Raw genomic sequence first — 14,519 nt, 5'->3', positions numbered from 1 at the left:
GATCTTGGTGTAACTTTCCGTGACTTGATTTTTCCAAGATTAAAATGTTGTTTATTTCGATAAATATAAGCCTTTTGAGATATACAAGTTGTTTGTGATTTTATCATAAACCTTATAATCAAGATTGATCATTTAGGTAATCATTATCTTGTTTGATTTCATAAGGAACTTCGGATTTGGTAACAAATCTTAAAAAAGAAGATCTATAACTATACTTCTATCATATATTTCGGTATTGTGATTATAAAGTGAGTTTGGTTACCAAACAGTTTTGATCCTTTAACCTTTGGAAGACGATCCAAAGGAATGTTGTCTTACCACTTGAAAGATTGGTAGCATAAGTTATCTTGAACCATTAAAAATATCTACTAGATTTAATCCTAAAGAAAACGTCTGTTCTGCTAGGGTATCTAGTATTATAACGTCTATTGAGAACTTTGGTTCTGCTAGATGTTATCAAAACAAAAATATTGCTGAAGCTGGGTAACTAGGATTTTAGACTGATTGTTCTTGTCTACACGAAGTTGCAGGTTTACTTTTTCTAGCGTCTTAATTCATTGAGTATTTCCGGGGTTTTTCTACAAGATTGTAGTTTTCCTCGTTAATAAAATTCGGGTGTTTGCTTTACTTTATTTCCGCATTATAATTGTATTTATCTTATAATTAAAGTATAGTGTTTCGTTCTTGTACCTTAACTATTACCAAGTGAACATCTTGTTGTTATATTGTCTCGATCTTGTATCTATAGATGATTATACAAGGTGTATTGTGATTCACCACTTAGATTTAATTTCTTACATTGTTAGGCATTGCCGGACTAACCCTAATCCAAGTGGACACCATGTTGAAATATTCCTTTAGTGATTGTTTCTTAAATAGGTTTATACACGGTGGGTCTTTGATGGGTTGTGATCAAACGAAAAGATTGTGGTGTACTTGGGTACCCTCGTTATTTTACCATCATTCTATCTGTTGAGACTATGTCGTATGACTTCTAGTAGATTTACAAAGAAGAAGTTTAGAGTCAAGCTTGTCTTGTAAAAAATCTCGAAATATGATTTAGCAAATCAGATGTTCAACTTTCCTTAATAATATTAGTTCTATGAATTAATTTATGGATCAATTGAAAATTTCCCATGCAAATGATTGTATAACTTGGGAATGTTTCAAACATCATAAGAGAGAAATATGAACTTACTGATATTTCTACTCAGGGTAGGTTGGAGAACCAGTTTGCAAACCATGGATATTTGAGTTACAGAAATACAGGTTGGTTGGTGAACCAGTTCGCTAACCGCAAGTTCTGTAGGGAACAGTTCATGAACTGTGGTGAACTGAATTGTAAGTTGGATAAATAGGCTAGCAATTGGAAAAACCAGTTCACGAACTGTGGTCAACTTGGTTTGGTAGTCTATTAGGGTTGGCGAACCCGGTTCACGAACCGTAGCACCCTGACTCATGAACAATATATTTAGTATATGCTTAAAGACTTATTTTCATAATATGTTTAGCATTACTAGAACTCTATTAAACACTTCTAAGACCTCATTGATCACTTAAACACTTATGTTTGTATATCATGATTAAATTCCTAGGTGTTTAAGTGAACATCAAATAGCTTTTAGTTCTTTAGCTAACTTGCCAAACCGAACAATCATTATACACAGCTCTGTAACCGAACCTATTGTATACTCTTTTATTGTATTTTGAAGACCTAAAGTGTTTTCTTGATTCCAAGTTATCTTAGCTTGAATTCTAAGATAACCCTGGTCTTTGAAAACTATAAATAGAGATGCTCTTTCAACTGGAAAAATTAACCTCTGATACTTTGTTCCCTAGTTGATACTAGAGTCGTCCTCTATTGACCTAGGTTTCCTTTGTGGAACATTATTAGGTCTACGACTAAAAGACTTCGCTTTGGGGATTCGTGAAGCCAGGTCCGACTATTTTTACCTTAATAGTTCGTGAATTCTGATTTTTCTGTTATGGAGGTTTTCGTAATCTCTTTCAGGCAAGATAGCCAATAATCACTAAGTTCTCTTCGTCTCAGACTTCGTGATTCCTCAAGATAGATATCTGATTACTGATTTTAGTTGATATTTTGAAGATTGTTCTTAAGAGGTGGTTAAGAATTTAGGTTGCTCTTCGAGAGTCGGAAGTTCTGAATTTGTGAGGTTTTCTAGCATTGTCTATTGCAAACAGATTTCCACACCTTGATCTTTGATCTAAACGAAAATTAAATATATATGCTTATCTATTAGAGGCAGATTGGTATAAAAAATCTTCACTTCAGCTGAAACAACTCTTAGGTTGTAAAGGACATCAGTTAAGGGAATTAATTGCGTAGAGCCTTGAGAGGTTCAAGAGACGTAAGGAGCGCGACTGTAACTGAATTTATTAGAGGGTGGGTTCGGTCTCAACTGCATTCTAGCCCGAAGTCTGATAGTAAGCTGGTGTCTGTAGCAGCTTACTACAGTGTGGTGTTCAATCTGGACGTGGTCCCGGGGTTTTCTGCTTTTGCGGTTTCCTCGTTAACAAAATTTCTGGTGTCTTGTATTTTTTCCTTTTTTACATTATATTGTTTATCTTTATAATTGGATTTACATAGGTTAGTATGTATTCAATCTAAGTAGATACGTCCGTTTAATTGTAATCGATTACGAGACTTGTTTCTTGTAAAATTCGTATCTTGAAAGATAGATAACAAGTTACATCACTTAGAAGAATTCCAATTATATTATTTGGATACGACTAGATTGATCTTAGATATTGATTTTTGAGATCGTCCAAGTACTTGCTTAACAATCAGGTTCACGGACCTTATGTCTATATACTAGATACAATACTAACACATTTTTTTTTATGGAAAAGATTAATATATTAAATCAAGCAATGTAATACATAAGATCTACAATTTCATTTTCATCGAAAATATTAGAAGTAATACTCTCTGTTCGCACTCGTTGACACAAGTGTGTTGACATATGATAAAGTCTTCTGATCCTTGCTTCTTTTGCAATTGAGTCCGCTGCAGCATTGTAATCTCTGTTTATAAATTTTACCTGAGCTTGAGGAAGTTTATCCAACAAAGAAATTGCTTCTTTAATGTATTCTCTGCAACCCATGAAGCATCGGTAACTTTTTTTGTGATAGAATCCAGTAGGAGTTTACAGTCTGTGACTATACAGACGCTAGAAAGAATATTATTTTCTAGTCAATTTAAAGCATTTAAAAGAGCTTTTGCTTCTGCATGTAACGCCGAGGAAGCCCAATCAGAGTCAGTTGAAATATGTAGGAAAGCTTCTTGGTTTGTCGAGTACAGAATGAAGGCATATTCCATGGATATATTTTCTTTTTTATAGGATGCATCAATGAATATTATCCAATCCAACCTGATGTTGTTCCACCCGTGTTTGAGAATCTTCGTTTTTTGGATGCCTTGAGACTTGGTCTCTTCCTTGATAATTGAAGACTAGATGAACATTTTTATCTGCTGAATTAATGAGGAGGGATCCATAACTTTTTTTCTGAAAACTACCTCGCATCTATATTTCCATATGAACCGAAGAATGATTGCAATTTGTTCCCTAAATTGCGAGAAGTTTTGATCAGCTATCCATAATTCAACCCACTTGCTAATTGTATCTGTGTTAATCCACGAATTGACTGCATCTAAGGAGCAACCAAACGAAACTGCTCTGGCAAAAGGGAAATTTCTAAATAGATGATTTTCCATTTCCATAGCTTGGTTATTGCACAATTGACACTCTGGGGAAACCTCTGTGTTATGAGCCGCTAGTCTATTCGAGGTCGGTAAAGCTTTCTGAATTAATTTCCAAATAAATAGTCTGATCCGAGGTAGAGTCTGCATCTTCCATAGTTTTTTCAACGAGAAATCTATATCATTCTCATTATCAGAATTGCGATTAATGAGAAAGTTATAAATATTTTTTGCTGAGAAATCTCCTGATTGGTGGTGAGCCCATATTATCCTGTCTCCATCTTCTTTATTTGGGGTAATAGCTAGAATTTTTTCTTTTATTTCTGAAGAGAAAAATCATCTAGCTTTTCCGTGTCCCAATATCCTTCATTATTTATTAGCTCTTGAACTTTTTGCGGCAAATTATCATCTATGTCCCTTGGTTTATTTATTCTGTCCATGTTGGGAATCCAGTTATCCTCCCATATCTTCGTATTAGCTCCATTTTTCACTTGCCAAATATAATTGCCTTTAATGATATTTAGACCTTTCTGAATGCTTGTCCAAATCCATGATAGCTCATAGTTTCTTGTAGGATCTAAAGGATTGGAATTATAGAAGTATTTTGCTTCAAGGAGTTTAACCCATAGCTGATCTTTTTCCATCATTAATTTGCTAGCTAGTTTTGTTAAAAGGGCTATATTGAAATTATGAGGATTTTTTATTCTCAATCCCCCTTGTGTTTTTGGCTTGCACGTGTCTTTCCACACCTTTATATAACCACCTTTACCTCTTGACCCATCTTTCTTCCACCAAAAATCTCTCTGGATTTTATCTAATTTATCTAAGGTTTCTTTAAGGAGAGCTAGCATTTGCATCTGATAGTCGAGTAAGCTTGAAGAATGGATTGAATTAAAACTATTCTGCCTGCCTGAGATAGCAACTTTGATTTCCAACCTTGTAAGATATTATAATATTTTTAGAGAAGTGGTTCGAAATTCTCCTTCCTGTTTTTATCAAAGAAGAGAGGAGTTCCTTGATACCTGTCTTTTTTAGTCATCAGCTGGACTTTAAGGATTTTTGCTATTATTTTCCCATGTTTGGGATGAATATTGGGGCAAAAATAGATTCCTGATTTTTGAAGATTAACCATTTGGCCTGTAATTTTCCCAAAATTAGATAAAATATCCAATAAATTTTTTGCTTCTCCCATGTCCGCTTTGGTGAAAAGAAAACAATCGTCGGCGAAGAAGATATGTGATATGGTAGGGGAGTGTTTATTTATTTGAAGCCCCGAGATTTTCTTTTCTCTCCTTGCTTTTTCAAGGAGTCTTGAGAGGATCTTCATGCAAATTAGGAAAAGATAGGGGATAAAGGATCACCTTGTCTTAGACCCCTTGAATTGGAAAAGGTTGGGCCTGGGGATCCATTTAGGAGGATAGCAAAGGAGGTAGTGGAGATGCATTGAAAGATGAGATTAACCCAATCCTCATTGAAGCCAAATGAGGATAAAGCTTTCTTAATAAAAAGCCACTCTACTCTATCAAAAGCTTTGGAGAGATCGATCTTAAGAGTAAAAAACCCCTTTTTCGTTTTGGAAATTTTCATTGAATCAATCAATTAATGGGCTATGATGATATTGTCTGTAATTTTTCTCCCTGGAAGGAAAGCCGATTGATTGGGAGAAATGATCCTATCCAATAGAGGTTTTAATCTATTGGCTAATATTTTGGAAATAAGTTTATATATCGTGTTGCTTAGGCTGATAGATCTGAAATCCGCTGGGATTTAGGGTGTTGATATTTTTCGGATAAGAGTAACAAAAGAATGGTTGAATTCTTGTGTCATAATCCCATTTTCTAAAAAGTTTCATAGAACTCCCATAACTTCCAGGGTACTGCTCAAAAAAGGTAGTTCAAGTCTATCAAAAGCGTTGGATATATGTAGTTTTATTATTGCCATCCAACCATTCTTAGCTGTGAGTTTTCACGGAATCGATTAATTCACAAGCTATCACAATATTATCAGTTGCGCATGTACCGTATATGAATGCATTTTGAAAGGGAGTGATGGTTTCTCCTGGAACTGACCTTGTAAGATATGTCAATTTAAAGTTTTAACACAAGAAAGAAAAAAATCGTACTAAGAAATGATTCTCTCATGTTTTCTTTAAAACTTGTGCAACCCTGAGATAGCTCTACTAATATGAAACTGGAGGTATTTATTATGGAGCCTGTGCAAATGGGGTACATGTACGCTTTAGTTAGTTCGGTACTGGACACTATGGATAGTGTCATATACATATTTTGTTTCATATCAAGGGTTCAGCAAACCATGAGCGGTGTTGAGCAAACCATTTGCCCAAATTTGAACTTCTAGTTGGGCGTGTTTTAAACCAAAGACTTCTCTCGGAAAAAACTTCTACTAGGAAAAGAAGGAATCAGGCTTCATTCGAACTTGGTAACAAATTTTAGTAATTGTCTGAGTGAGGAAAGGGAAGTTGCTGCACGCCCTGAACCCTGAAGGGCCTGAACATGTAATCTCTTAGTCTTAATAGATGCCATGCCATCAGTAGGTAGGTTGACTCGTCCATTAATGCCATGCCATGATGAGTAGGACTTTCCAGCCGCTCGAAAATCATTTGTGCCCCCTCCTAGGAAAAGGAATATTTGCAAGGGATGAAATATTTTTAACAGAGGAACGAAGTAAAATAAACATGCTACACAATCATTTAGCTTATCAAGGCGATTCATGCATACGGAAGATGCATATGTATGATCAAGGCTCAACTTTTCACATTCTTCTTTTTTCTTTTCAGGTCGAGGAAGTATCAACAAATAGTTTCAATAACATACAGTGGACTAAACTAACAATCAAAAGCCATAATTTCTGTAGTACCCTATTCTATTCCCTAAAATGGAACAGAATTTGGTTTTGTTATCAACAAACATTCTGTCACTTACCCCAAACATAATCCCATGTTACTGGAGTTACATTTATGTCCGGAATCACACCTTTTCATTAGCAACTTCAGCGGCTAAGCAGCACTGGCACACACCAGCTTTCTCTATAGAAACCTCCCTAAGGATGGCTTCTCTTCTGGGAAATTGCGCCAACAGAAGCAAACAAAGAAACAGCAACAGCAACCACTAGATCCAAATTCAGATCTGAAGTCTCCACCCGGTGGAGAACCAATGCACATATGAACTGTAAGTTTGTTTTTTGTTTTTTGTTTTTGCTAAATCGAACAAAAAGGGTATTTAGTAATACACAAGAGAAACTGGACATTACAAGCACATCAACGAGGAACCCTTTTCCGGCTAAGTATCTCTTGCTCCTTTAAGCGATGCTGGAATCTAGCAAGACGAGCTTGCAGACTGACCAGACTTGCTGCTTTGCGAGAGAGCACATAACTCAGCTGTGAAACGTAGTTGTCGATGAGGCTGCCGGGTTGACTCACATCATCCAATAGCTTCATCTCCTGATTTATTATGTTAAGGATGGCATTAGAAATGCTTCAAAGGCTCTTCCAAAAAGACAAAAAAAAATACATTTTGTAATAGAGATGGTACTCTAGACTTACTTCACGGACAATCTCCATTGTATCTTCAACTTCTTTTCTATGAGCAGCAATCAGCGCATCCTCTTCCTGAAGAATTAAATGAATAAACTTAAGGACGTAAAATATTTACAACATGCTGAAAAAGCCGATAAAAGAAAATTATAGTCTATTGGCTAAAAAGAGAACTAGATATGAGACTTGATGGACATTAATAAATTTACTGACCTCGAGAATTGCATTGATGTCTCCATCACGAGGGTTTTCGGAATCACGTTGTCTTGATCCAACACTGTTCGAATTAGAATCAGAAGCATTCTGTTGCTTGTTGCCTGTACTGGATGAATCAAGTCCACTGGCATCTTTTCTAGACAAATTTCCCTGCTTTTCTGATTTTTCTTCCTTGTAAACTTTTCGACGAGGTGGGGAAACCTTTTGCACTTTTTCTTCCTCAAGTGAAATATTCGAGTTCTGTGCAGGAGAATATAATCTTTGACCGGATGGACCGCCATAAGTATTTTTCATGTTGGTCCTTTCCCTCTCAAGAGAACTAGAAGCCACCCCACTATCCTCCCTCCCATTAAAGGGGTATGATGGAAGACTAGAAGGCTGTTCCCTCCCATTGTAGAGATACGTCGAGGGTAAACTAGAAGGTTGTTCCCTCCCATTGAAGGGGTTGTTTGTGGGAACACTAGAAGGCTGTTTACCATATTCAGGTATGGCACTGTAGGAAGAACTTTCTCTCTCTACAACTCTTCTACCTGTTCCCGCTGCTCTCGCATCTTGACTTGGTTCATAGTCAACCTCCGAGGGAAGCGGCAGAGAAGGAGCTGAAGATGATTCTCTATTTGTAGGTACCGCAGAACCTGCAACCTGATCCTTCTTGGAATTCCCACTCTTGGAGAGACTTTTAACCCTATTCACTCAGCAGTCACCTTCTATTAATCAGATTTGCATACGAGTGTCACTTAAGTATTGAGTTGGTCAACCAAAGATCAAAATAGAGACTTTACCTATCAGCATATCTCAGAGTATTAAGTGTATGTTCGCAAGAACCTGCATTTGGAGAAATGCAAGAGATCATCACAGTCTTTGAGTTGCCAACAAAGGAATCCCGAAGCACCTCTGTGAGTTTGCTTCCACGAAATGGGATATGAATTTGATCATTGTCAAGAGCACGGATACACTCCTTCAGGGCCAAAAGGCTCTTGTTGATCTCAGCCCCTTCAATCCTGCAATGGAGAAGCAGATTATAAGATCTACCATAACCTAGGGTATGGATGGCAATGAGCCTTAACAGAAAAGAAACTTGCCTAGAGCACACGTCTATCAATTGTACTAATAAAAAACATATGCAGATATAACTTACCGTGTTTGCTTATCATTATCAGTGGTGTCAGCACCTCGTTCACTACCTGCAAGATCGATAAAAGAGATCTTCCCAACAACCTTCCCAGGCTTAGGTTCATTGGCTTCACTTGGCCTTCTAGATTCTTTTACTTCATTGTGCTTTTTGATCACTAGTTGTAAAATAGCATGAGATCTAGATGATTCTTCATTAGCACCAGTTGATCCCGTACTTCTTGTCCCATTTCCTCTCTCGATATATTCTTTGACAATATGTACCTCGGAAACTTCAAACTCCTGCAGCCCAACAATGCAAACCTGTTGCCGACCATCTTCTCTCATGCAGAGTTTTCTGATCAAAACAATTTTAAGATCTTAAATATTTATCAATAGAATTATCATGATTATCAGACGGAACCAAAGATGCAAAAAAGAAAAATAGCACCAACCTTCTTTCGCTGAGAAGATCATAAAGTTTTCCACCATAAATCTCAAAAAAGCTAAGCCACAACTTAAATTTCTGATTACGGTATGTTGGATGATGCAATAACCTAACAATGTCTTCCGCAGCTCTGAGAGGTAACGGTTGCATGGTGAATGTTTTACCACTCCCTAAAATTATAACACGGGGAAGTAAAAATCAGAAGTTAATTCAAGAAAGACAACGTGCTGAACTTATAGTTAAGGAGAGAAGAAGTATCAGTATCTTTATGTACCAGTTTGGCCATATGCAAAGCATGTTGCTTTAGTTCGCTGAAAAATAGCAGGAATAATAGGCTCTACAGTAACACGATATACCTGCTCAAACAAAAAATATGCAATAACCAAACTTTGTAATTTAAAAAGAAATATGGCAAAAAAAAGAAAAAAATAACTAGAAAAGTAGAAAGTATTACATTGTAACCAAAAACGTTGTAATACAGAAACTCATGCGCAATTACTAAGTATTCACAAAAAACTTAAGTCACTCAATCTGTCTACGCTAATGCTACCTCATCATTGGTTACTTGCTCATCCAAAACAGCATCGAAACGAAATTCATGCTTCTCCTCATATGCAGTCAAGTCCACCTTCACATAAGAACACATATCAGTAATTAAGATTTTCTACATACAAACGACTAACACATTCTGAAGAATAAACAAACCTTTAGCTTCGGCTCATGGACAGATATGTATGAGTCATCAACGACGGTTACAATATCATCCTCTTTCCGAGACAGCTCCTTTTTGTTTAAAGGTCTTTTACGCACCTGGGACAATAGACGAACAAGACGATAAGCCAAGTAGGAAACATGATCATGCGCCTAGTTTGTGTGTAGCTAACTCACCAAAAACCTTGCGTAACGGCTTAACCATGATTAGATATCTGATTTTTACTTCACTTTAAAAATAAAAAAGAAACAAAAGGTCTTGATAAACCTAGTACAAACACTCCAAAAACCAATTTTTCCATTTGGGGGAAGAAAGTAGTGGGACACACCCTAAAATCCACATTCAAGTTCACATGATTTCTTTGATGTGTGCATGTGCACCTTGCCAGCAAAGGCACCTCACCTTGTTTCTGTGAAGGTGCACCAGGTATGCCTTAGTTGCAACTTCTGCTATGTTGACTAGAATGCTACAACTAAATCATAAAGCTCAAAAGACCCATTGAACAATCTCACATTATCCTCTTCAATTTTTCAAGGGAGAGGTTGGCAAAAACTCTGAAAATCAGAGAAACTACAATCTAGACATGACCCTAAATATGAATGGTAATGTGATTAGTGTCAATTTCAATGAGCAAGAGAATGGGTTATCAGAAACCAGATAATTTAACCTCCTTGGTTCAAGTAAATGAAATGAATTTGTAATAAGAGGCTTTGAAATAGTATGAAAACACTTAATGTATTGTGTGTTAATTACAACTATATAGCTCAATCAAAACATTAGAGACAGTTCCACCGCCATGCTACTGTTCAGACTTCGATTGTATTCAAAGAAATTTCTTAGATGGAAAAAAAAAAGCAACATAAGCAAGGGAACCAGCTTACCACAACTTTAATCTTGGCCAAGTTGCTCTGGTTTGTGCCAATATCTCTTTCGTTAGACTTCATAGGAGCTTCAGCTGGTTGCCTTACTTGTCTACTAGGCACAACATCAAAGTCATTATCAAACCCCCTAGGGTCTGCAGGCATAAACGGCGATGGCTCGAAGGATTCAGACATAACATCCTGTTACAAATGCAAGAAAAAAGTGTTACAAACAGCAGATTCTAGTTAGTCCAATCATTTAAATAGCTAGAGTACCTAAAAACCTATTACAAAATCGCATACCTCTGTAAGAAGTTCAGTGTCGTCCATAGCATGAAGATCCAAAAGCCCAGCACCAAATTCACCTCTGAGCTCAGGAGAAAAGAAGCCATCTGATGTCGTTGCGGCTCCTGAACCTTGGGCAGTTGGGGTGTATGGTTCAGAACTAGAGTCCCCATTCAAATTGAGATTCCTCAATAATTTAAACAGCTTCTGCTTTTCTTCGGCAGATTGTGCTCCATAACCCTTCAACAATATGAAAACAATCCTATTACCGTGGTATACAAAATAAGTGTCAAAATACCCACATTTCAAACAACAAGAGAAAATTGTCTTTGCAAAGAACATGATCAAGAAAGAATCCACAATTATAAACATATACAAAAATACTTTTTTTGCCAAAACTGGCAACATTACACAACAATTTTAGGCTCACCAGTGGGGTTCCTTGTGAGGTCTAGACATAGTAGCACACAAAACACATAGAGTAAGTGCATGTCCTAAACACGAATCATACCAGAACTATTTTTGAAATACTAAATATACTCGGAATTATTTTCAATACCTGCATCAAGAGGTTTGGTAGGAGCCGGTGATCAATACCCGTGGTAGACGGTGATCCTAAATGCTGCAACCCAGCAGACTGCAGCCACCGTGCCATAACAGCATCACCCGCATCATTTGAAGTTCCCGGTAGAGACCCACCGCCAGGATGGTCATACAGAGCAGCTGCCGCAGCTGCAGCATTACTCTGTTGCATATGGCCACCCATTTGGCGTTGGGAACGTCGTTGCGGCGCCAATTTTTATAACTTTTTAGCAACCACTGTCAAGAAACTCAACATTATCAAGTCGAATACCAAAAAGAAAAGGAAAATTCACACAGTGAAACCCTAAAAAACTAGTGATCAAGAAAACAAGATATACTCAGCATAAGGTGATAAAATCGAAGACTAAACAAAACAATCTTAGGTTCACTTTTTCAAATCTGCAAATCGAAAGGAAATCCCGATCTAAAATATGAAAATGTGAACCATCCGATTGAACAAATCCATATCCCAATTCAAAATCGAGCTCTAACCTAAAAAAGTTTGATGAAATATGTAAATAATAATCAAAGAAGAGGAAGAGGAAACGCAAGACTTACGAGATTCGATCCCAGAACGAAAGGTTATGACTAGTAACAGGTGAATAGAGTAATGATTGATGCACAGATTGTAAAATCAGATCCAGTTAAAGAATGAATGAATCTATAGAACCAAGATGAAAACCCTATTCTGATTTGGGGAATATGAAGCATGCAATATACAGAACTTGGTTTTTCTCTTTCTCTGTAATGGCAAAGACCTGCACGCGGGAGTACGCTCTCTCTGTCTGTCTCTCTCTCGCTCGCTCGTTTGTAGTTGTGTTATGGTAAAATACTATTGAAGATAATATATCGGTAGATTAGAAGATACATTTCATAATGTCTCTACAAACAAAAATGAAATATATTATATGGGATTATGGGATTTCATTAATTCGTAAACGGCTAAATGTATTCAAAAGACCAGTATACCCTATCATCTGTTCCATTTGTTTTCAAAATATAAATTTCCTTTTTGTGATGATGACGGGTGTGAACCAGACGCATGTGCGCGAGATTATTCCCGGTTGAGTCGGATTAGGCAAATACAATAGGTGCATGCAAGGAGGAGCCAGGATCGGTAGGGCGCAACTGAGCTTGGCAATTAGCTGCCCTCATATGGCGACACGCCTAATACTTCTTGCCCTTTGATTTTCCCATAGACCAATCTGTTGGGTAAATGTCCATCATCTTGTACCAAATATCACACTCTCTCTTTTTTCTCCCTCTCTCTCCTGCGATTTCAGGCGAGAAAACTCATCTTTTCCGGCGAGCTCTTCTGCTCAGATCTACTCCTTCTCGGAGTGGATCTGAGCAGGACCATGTTTCCTTTTCTGTTTGTTAGTTTTGTTTCATAGTTTAACTAGGCTTTAATGTCTTTTAGGGTTAGGTCAGTTGATCACACTTCCTTGTCGGTGGCAAGTTACGTACGTCTTCATGGCGTTTCTGTCTGTGCATTCATAGCACCTTTAGATGGCTTTCGTGGTCGTTCTTTGTTTGGCTTTCTAGCTTTCAAGTACATCGGCAGCGACGTCTGACGACCGGAATCTTCATTGCTCAGTTCAAGTGTTGAAGCAAATTACTCCTTTGGAGCACATCTTTCTCTAGAAGAAGAAAATCATCAAAAATGGTGGACATCCGATCCAAAAACCATTTCTTCTCCGATCAAATCGGATCTCTTATCATACATGATTTTAGTCATCCTTCAACATTTTGGCTCTTCTCGTGCTAGATTTGTTGATTTTGTACTGATTATGTGTGGGATTTCTTTATGTTTCTTGAACTTTGATGTACTAGAGATCTATGTAAGCTTTACTCTGAATCATTAATGGAAGCTTGCTATTTATCAAAATATATATATATATATATATATATTAGCTACCTGATGCAATCTTAGGCTAAGGCCAAGTTTGGATTCTAGAAGTCAAAAGCAAAAGTATTTTGTTTCACAAAATGTTTGACTTTTTTAATTCTAAAATCGAAAAGGTGTATATCTAAACATGCTATTAGTCTTTTATATAAAATTAATGGGAATGATGTGATTTAAAACCGTGGCTAAGTAATGGAAATGATAGCCACGGTTCTTGTTCTCTCTCCACCGCACGTGGGGAATCAAAACTTAGGAAAGACCTGAAAAATTAGGAAAGCGAGATACTTTGTCTCGCTTTTATTTTATTTTTTTGATTTAATCATAGTATAAACCCAATAGTGGGATTATTTATGTACTATTGAATTACTAAATCTTAAAAATGAGGAATAATATCTCGTTTTTTCCCCTCAAGTGCGATATGAAATCTCTCTTATATCAATTCTCCCTCCCCTATACTCGTCCCCTCCGACTGGCGTATCGACACTGTCCAAGTTATCCTTTACTTCTTCTATAAGGGCAAGTCCAATGGGAATATACAAACATGCACATTTGCTATGCTAGGTGGATGGACAAACTGAATTTCGCGCAATGGGGAAAATGTTTCACGAGACAGGTTTAGCCGACCGTCCCAGTCTGATATGGCGACGACTAATTGTTAATCTACCCATGTGGCTATATTTCTTTCTACCTTTATAAACACACTCATTTTACCAATTCTAGACACACTCAACTACAATTCATTTTTTATTTCCACAAAAAATCTTCTAACTTCTTAAATATATTTCTTGTTTTCATTTATTTCATTCATTATGGATCTTAATATGGAAAATGACGAAGCGCAAGCATTAGCGGAAACATTTTCCTAATAACAAGGGTTTATACAGCACTTGGATCAAATAAATGCAAACTCAGACGACGAGAAAACGATCACCAACACCATGCTACAACTATACACGGGGCAAGTTCCGCGAGTTCCAGAACCATAAGTTGTATTGAGAAGAGGTTTACGTGGAGATCTCGAGAGGAATGACACAAACAAATGATACGTGATTATTTTTTGTATGAAGGGTTTACTCTGATCAAGATTTTCAATGTCGCTACTTTTCCTTTTACTCAAAAAGAGCGA

General features: G+C 36.9%; 1 protein-coding gene across 1 annotated transcript; it reads right to left on the bottom strand.

The window, feature by feature from the left end:
• Positions 1-6,473: 6,473 nt before the first annotated feature.
• Positions 6,474-12,365, bottom strand: LOC113317250 (kinesin-like protein KIN-13A). The gene is made up of 13 exons (XM_026565399.1): positions 12,046-12,365; positions 11,465-11,724; positions 10,924-11,145; positions 10,642-10,821; positions 9,754-9,858; positions 9,599-9,676; positions 9,323-9,404; positions 9,056-9,218; positions 8,629-8,958; positions 8,273-8,491; positions 7,488-8,175; positions 7,284-7,349; positions 6,474-7,181 (listed from the first exon to the last, which is right to left on the bottom strand). The coding sequence occupies exons 2-13, from the start codon at positions 11,669-11,671 to the stop codon at positions 6,999-7,001; spliced, it is 2,523 nt and encodes an 840-aa protein (XP_026421184.1). The 5' UTR covers positions 11,672-11,724; positions 12,046-12,365; the 3' UTR covers positions 6,474-6,998.
• Positions 12,366-14,519: the final 2,154 nt, after the last annotated feature.

This window comes from Papaver somniferum, chromosome 10, assembly GCF_003573695.1.
Source record: "Papaver somniferum cultivar HN1 chromosome 10, ASM357369v1, whole genome shotgun sequence".
Classification (NCBI taxonomy): domain Eukaryota; kingdom Viridiplantae; phylum Streptophyta; class Magnoliopsida; order Ranunculales; family Papaveraceae; genus Papaver; species Papaver somniferum.
This window is presented reverse-complemented; position numbering and strand designations above follow the sequence as displayed.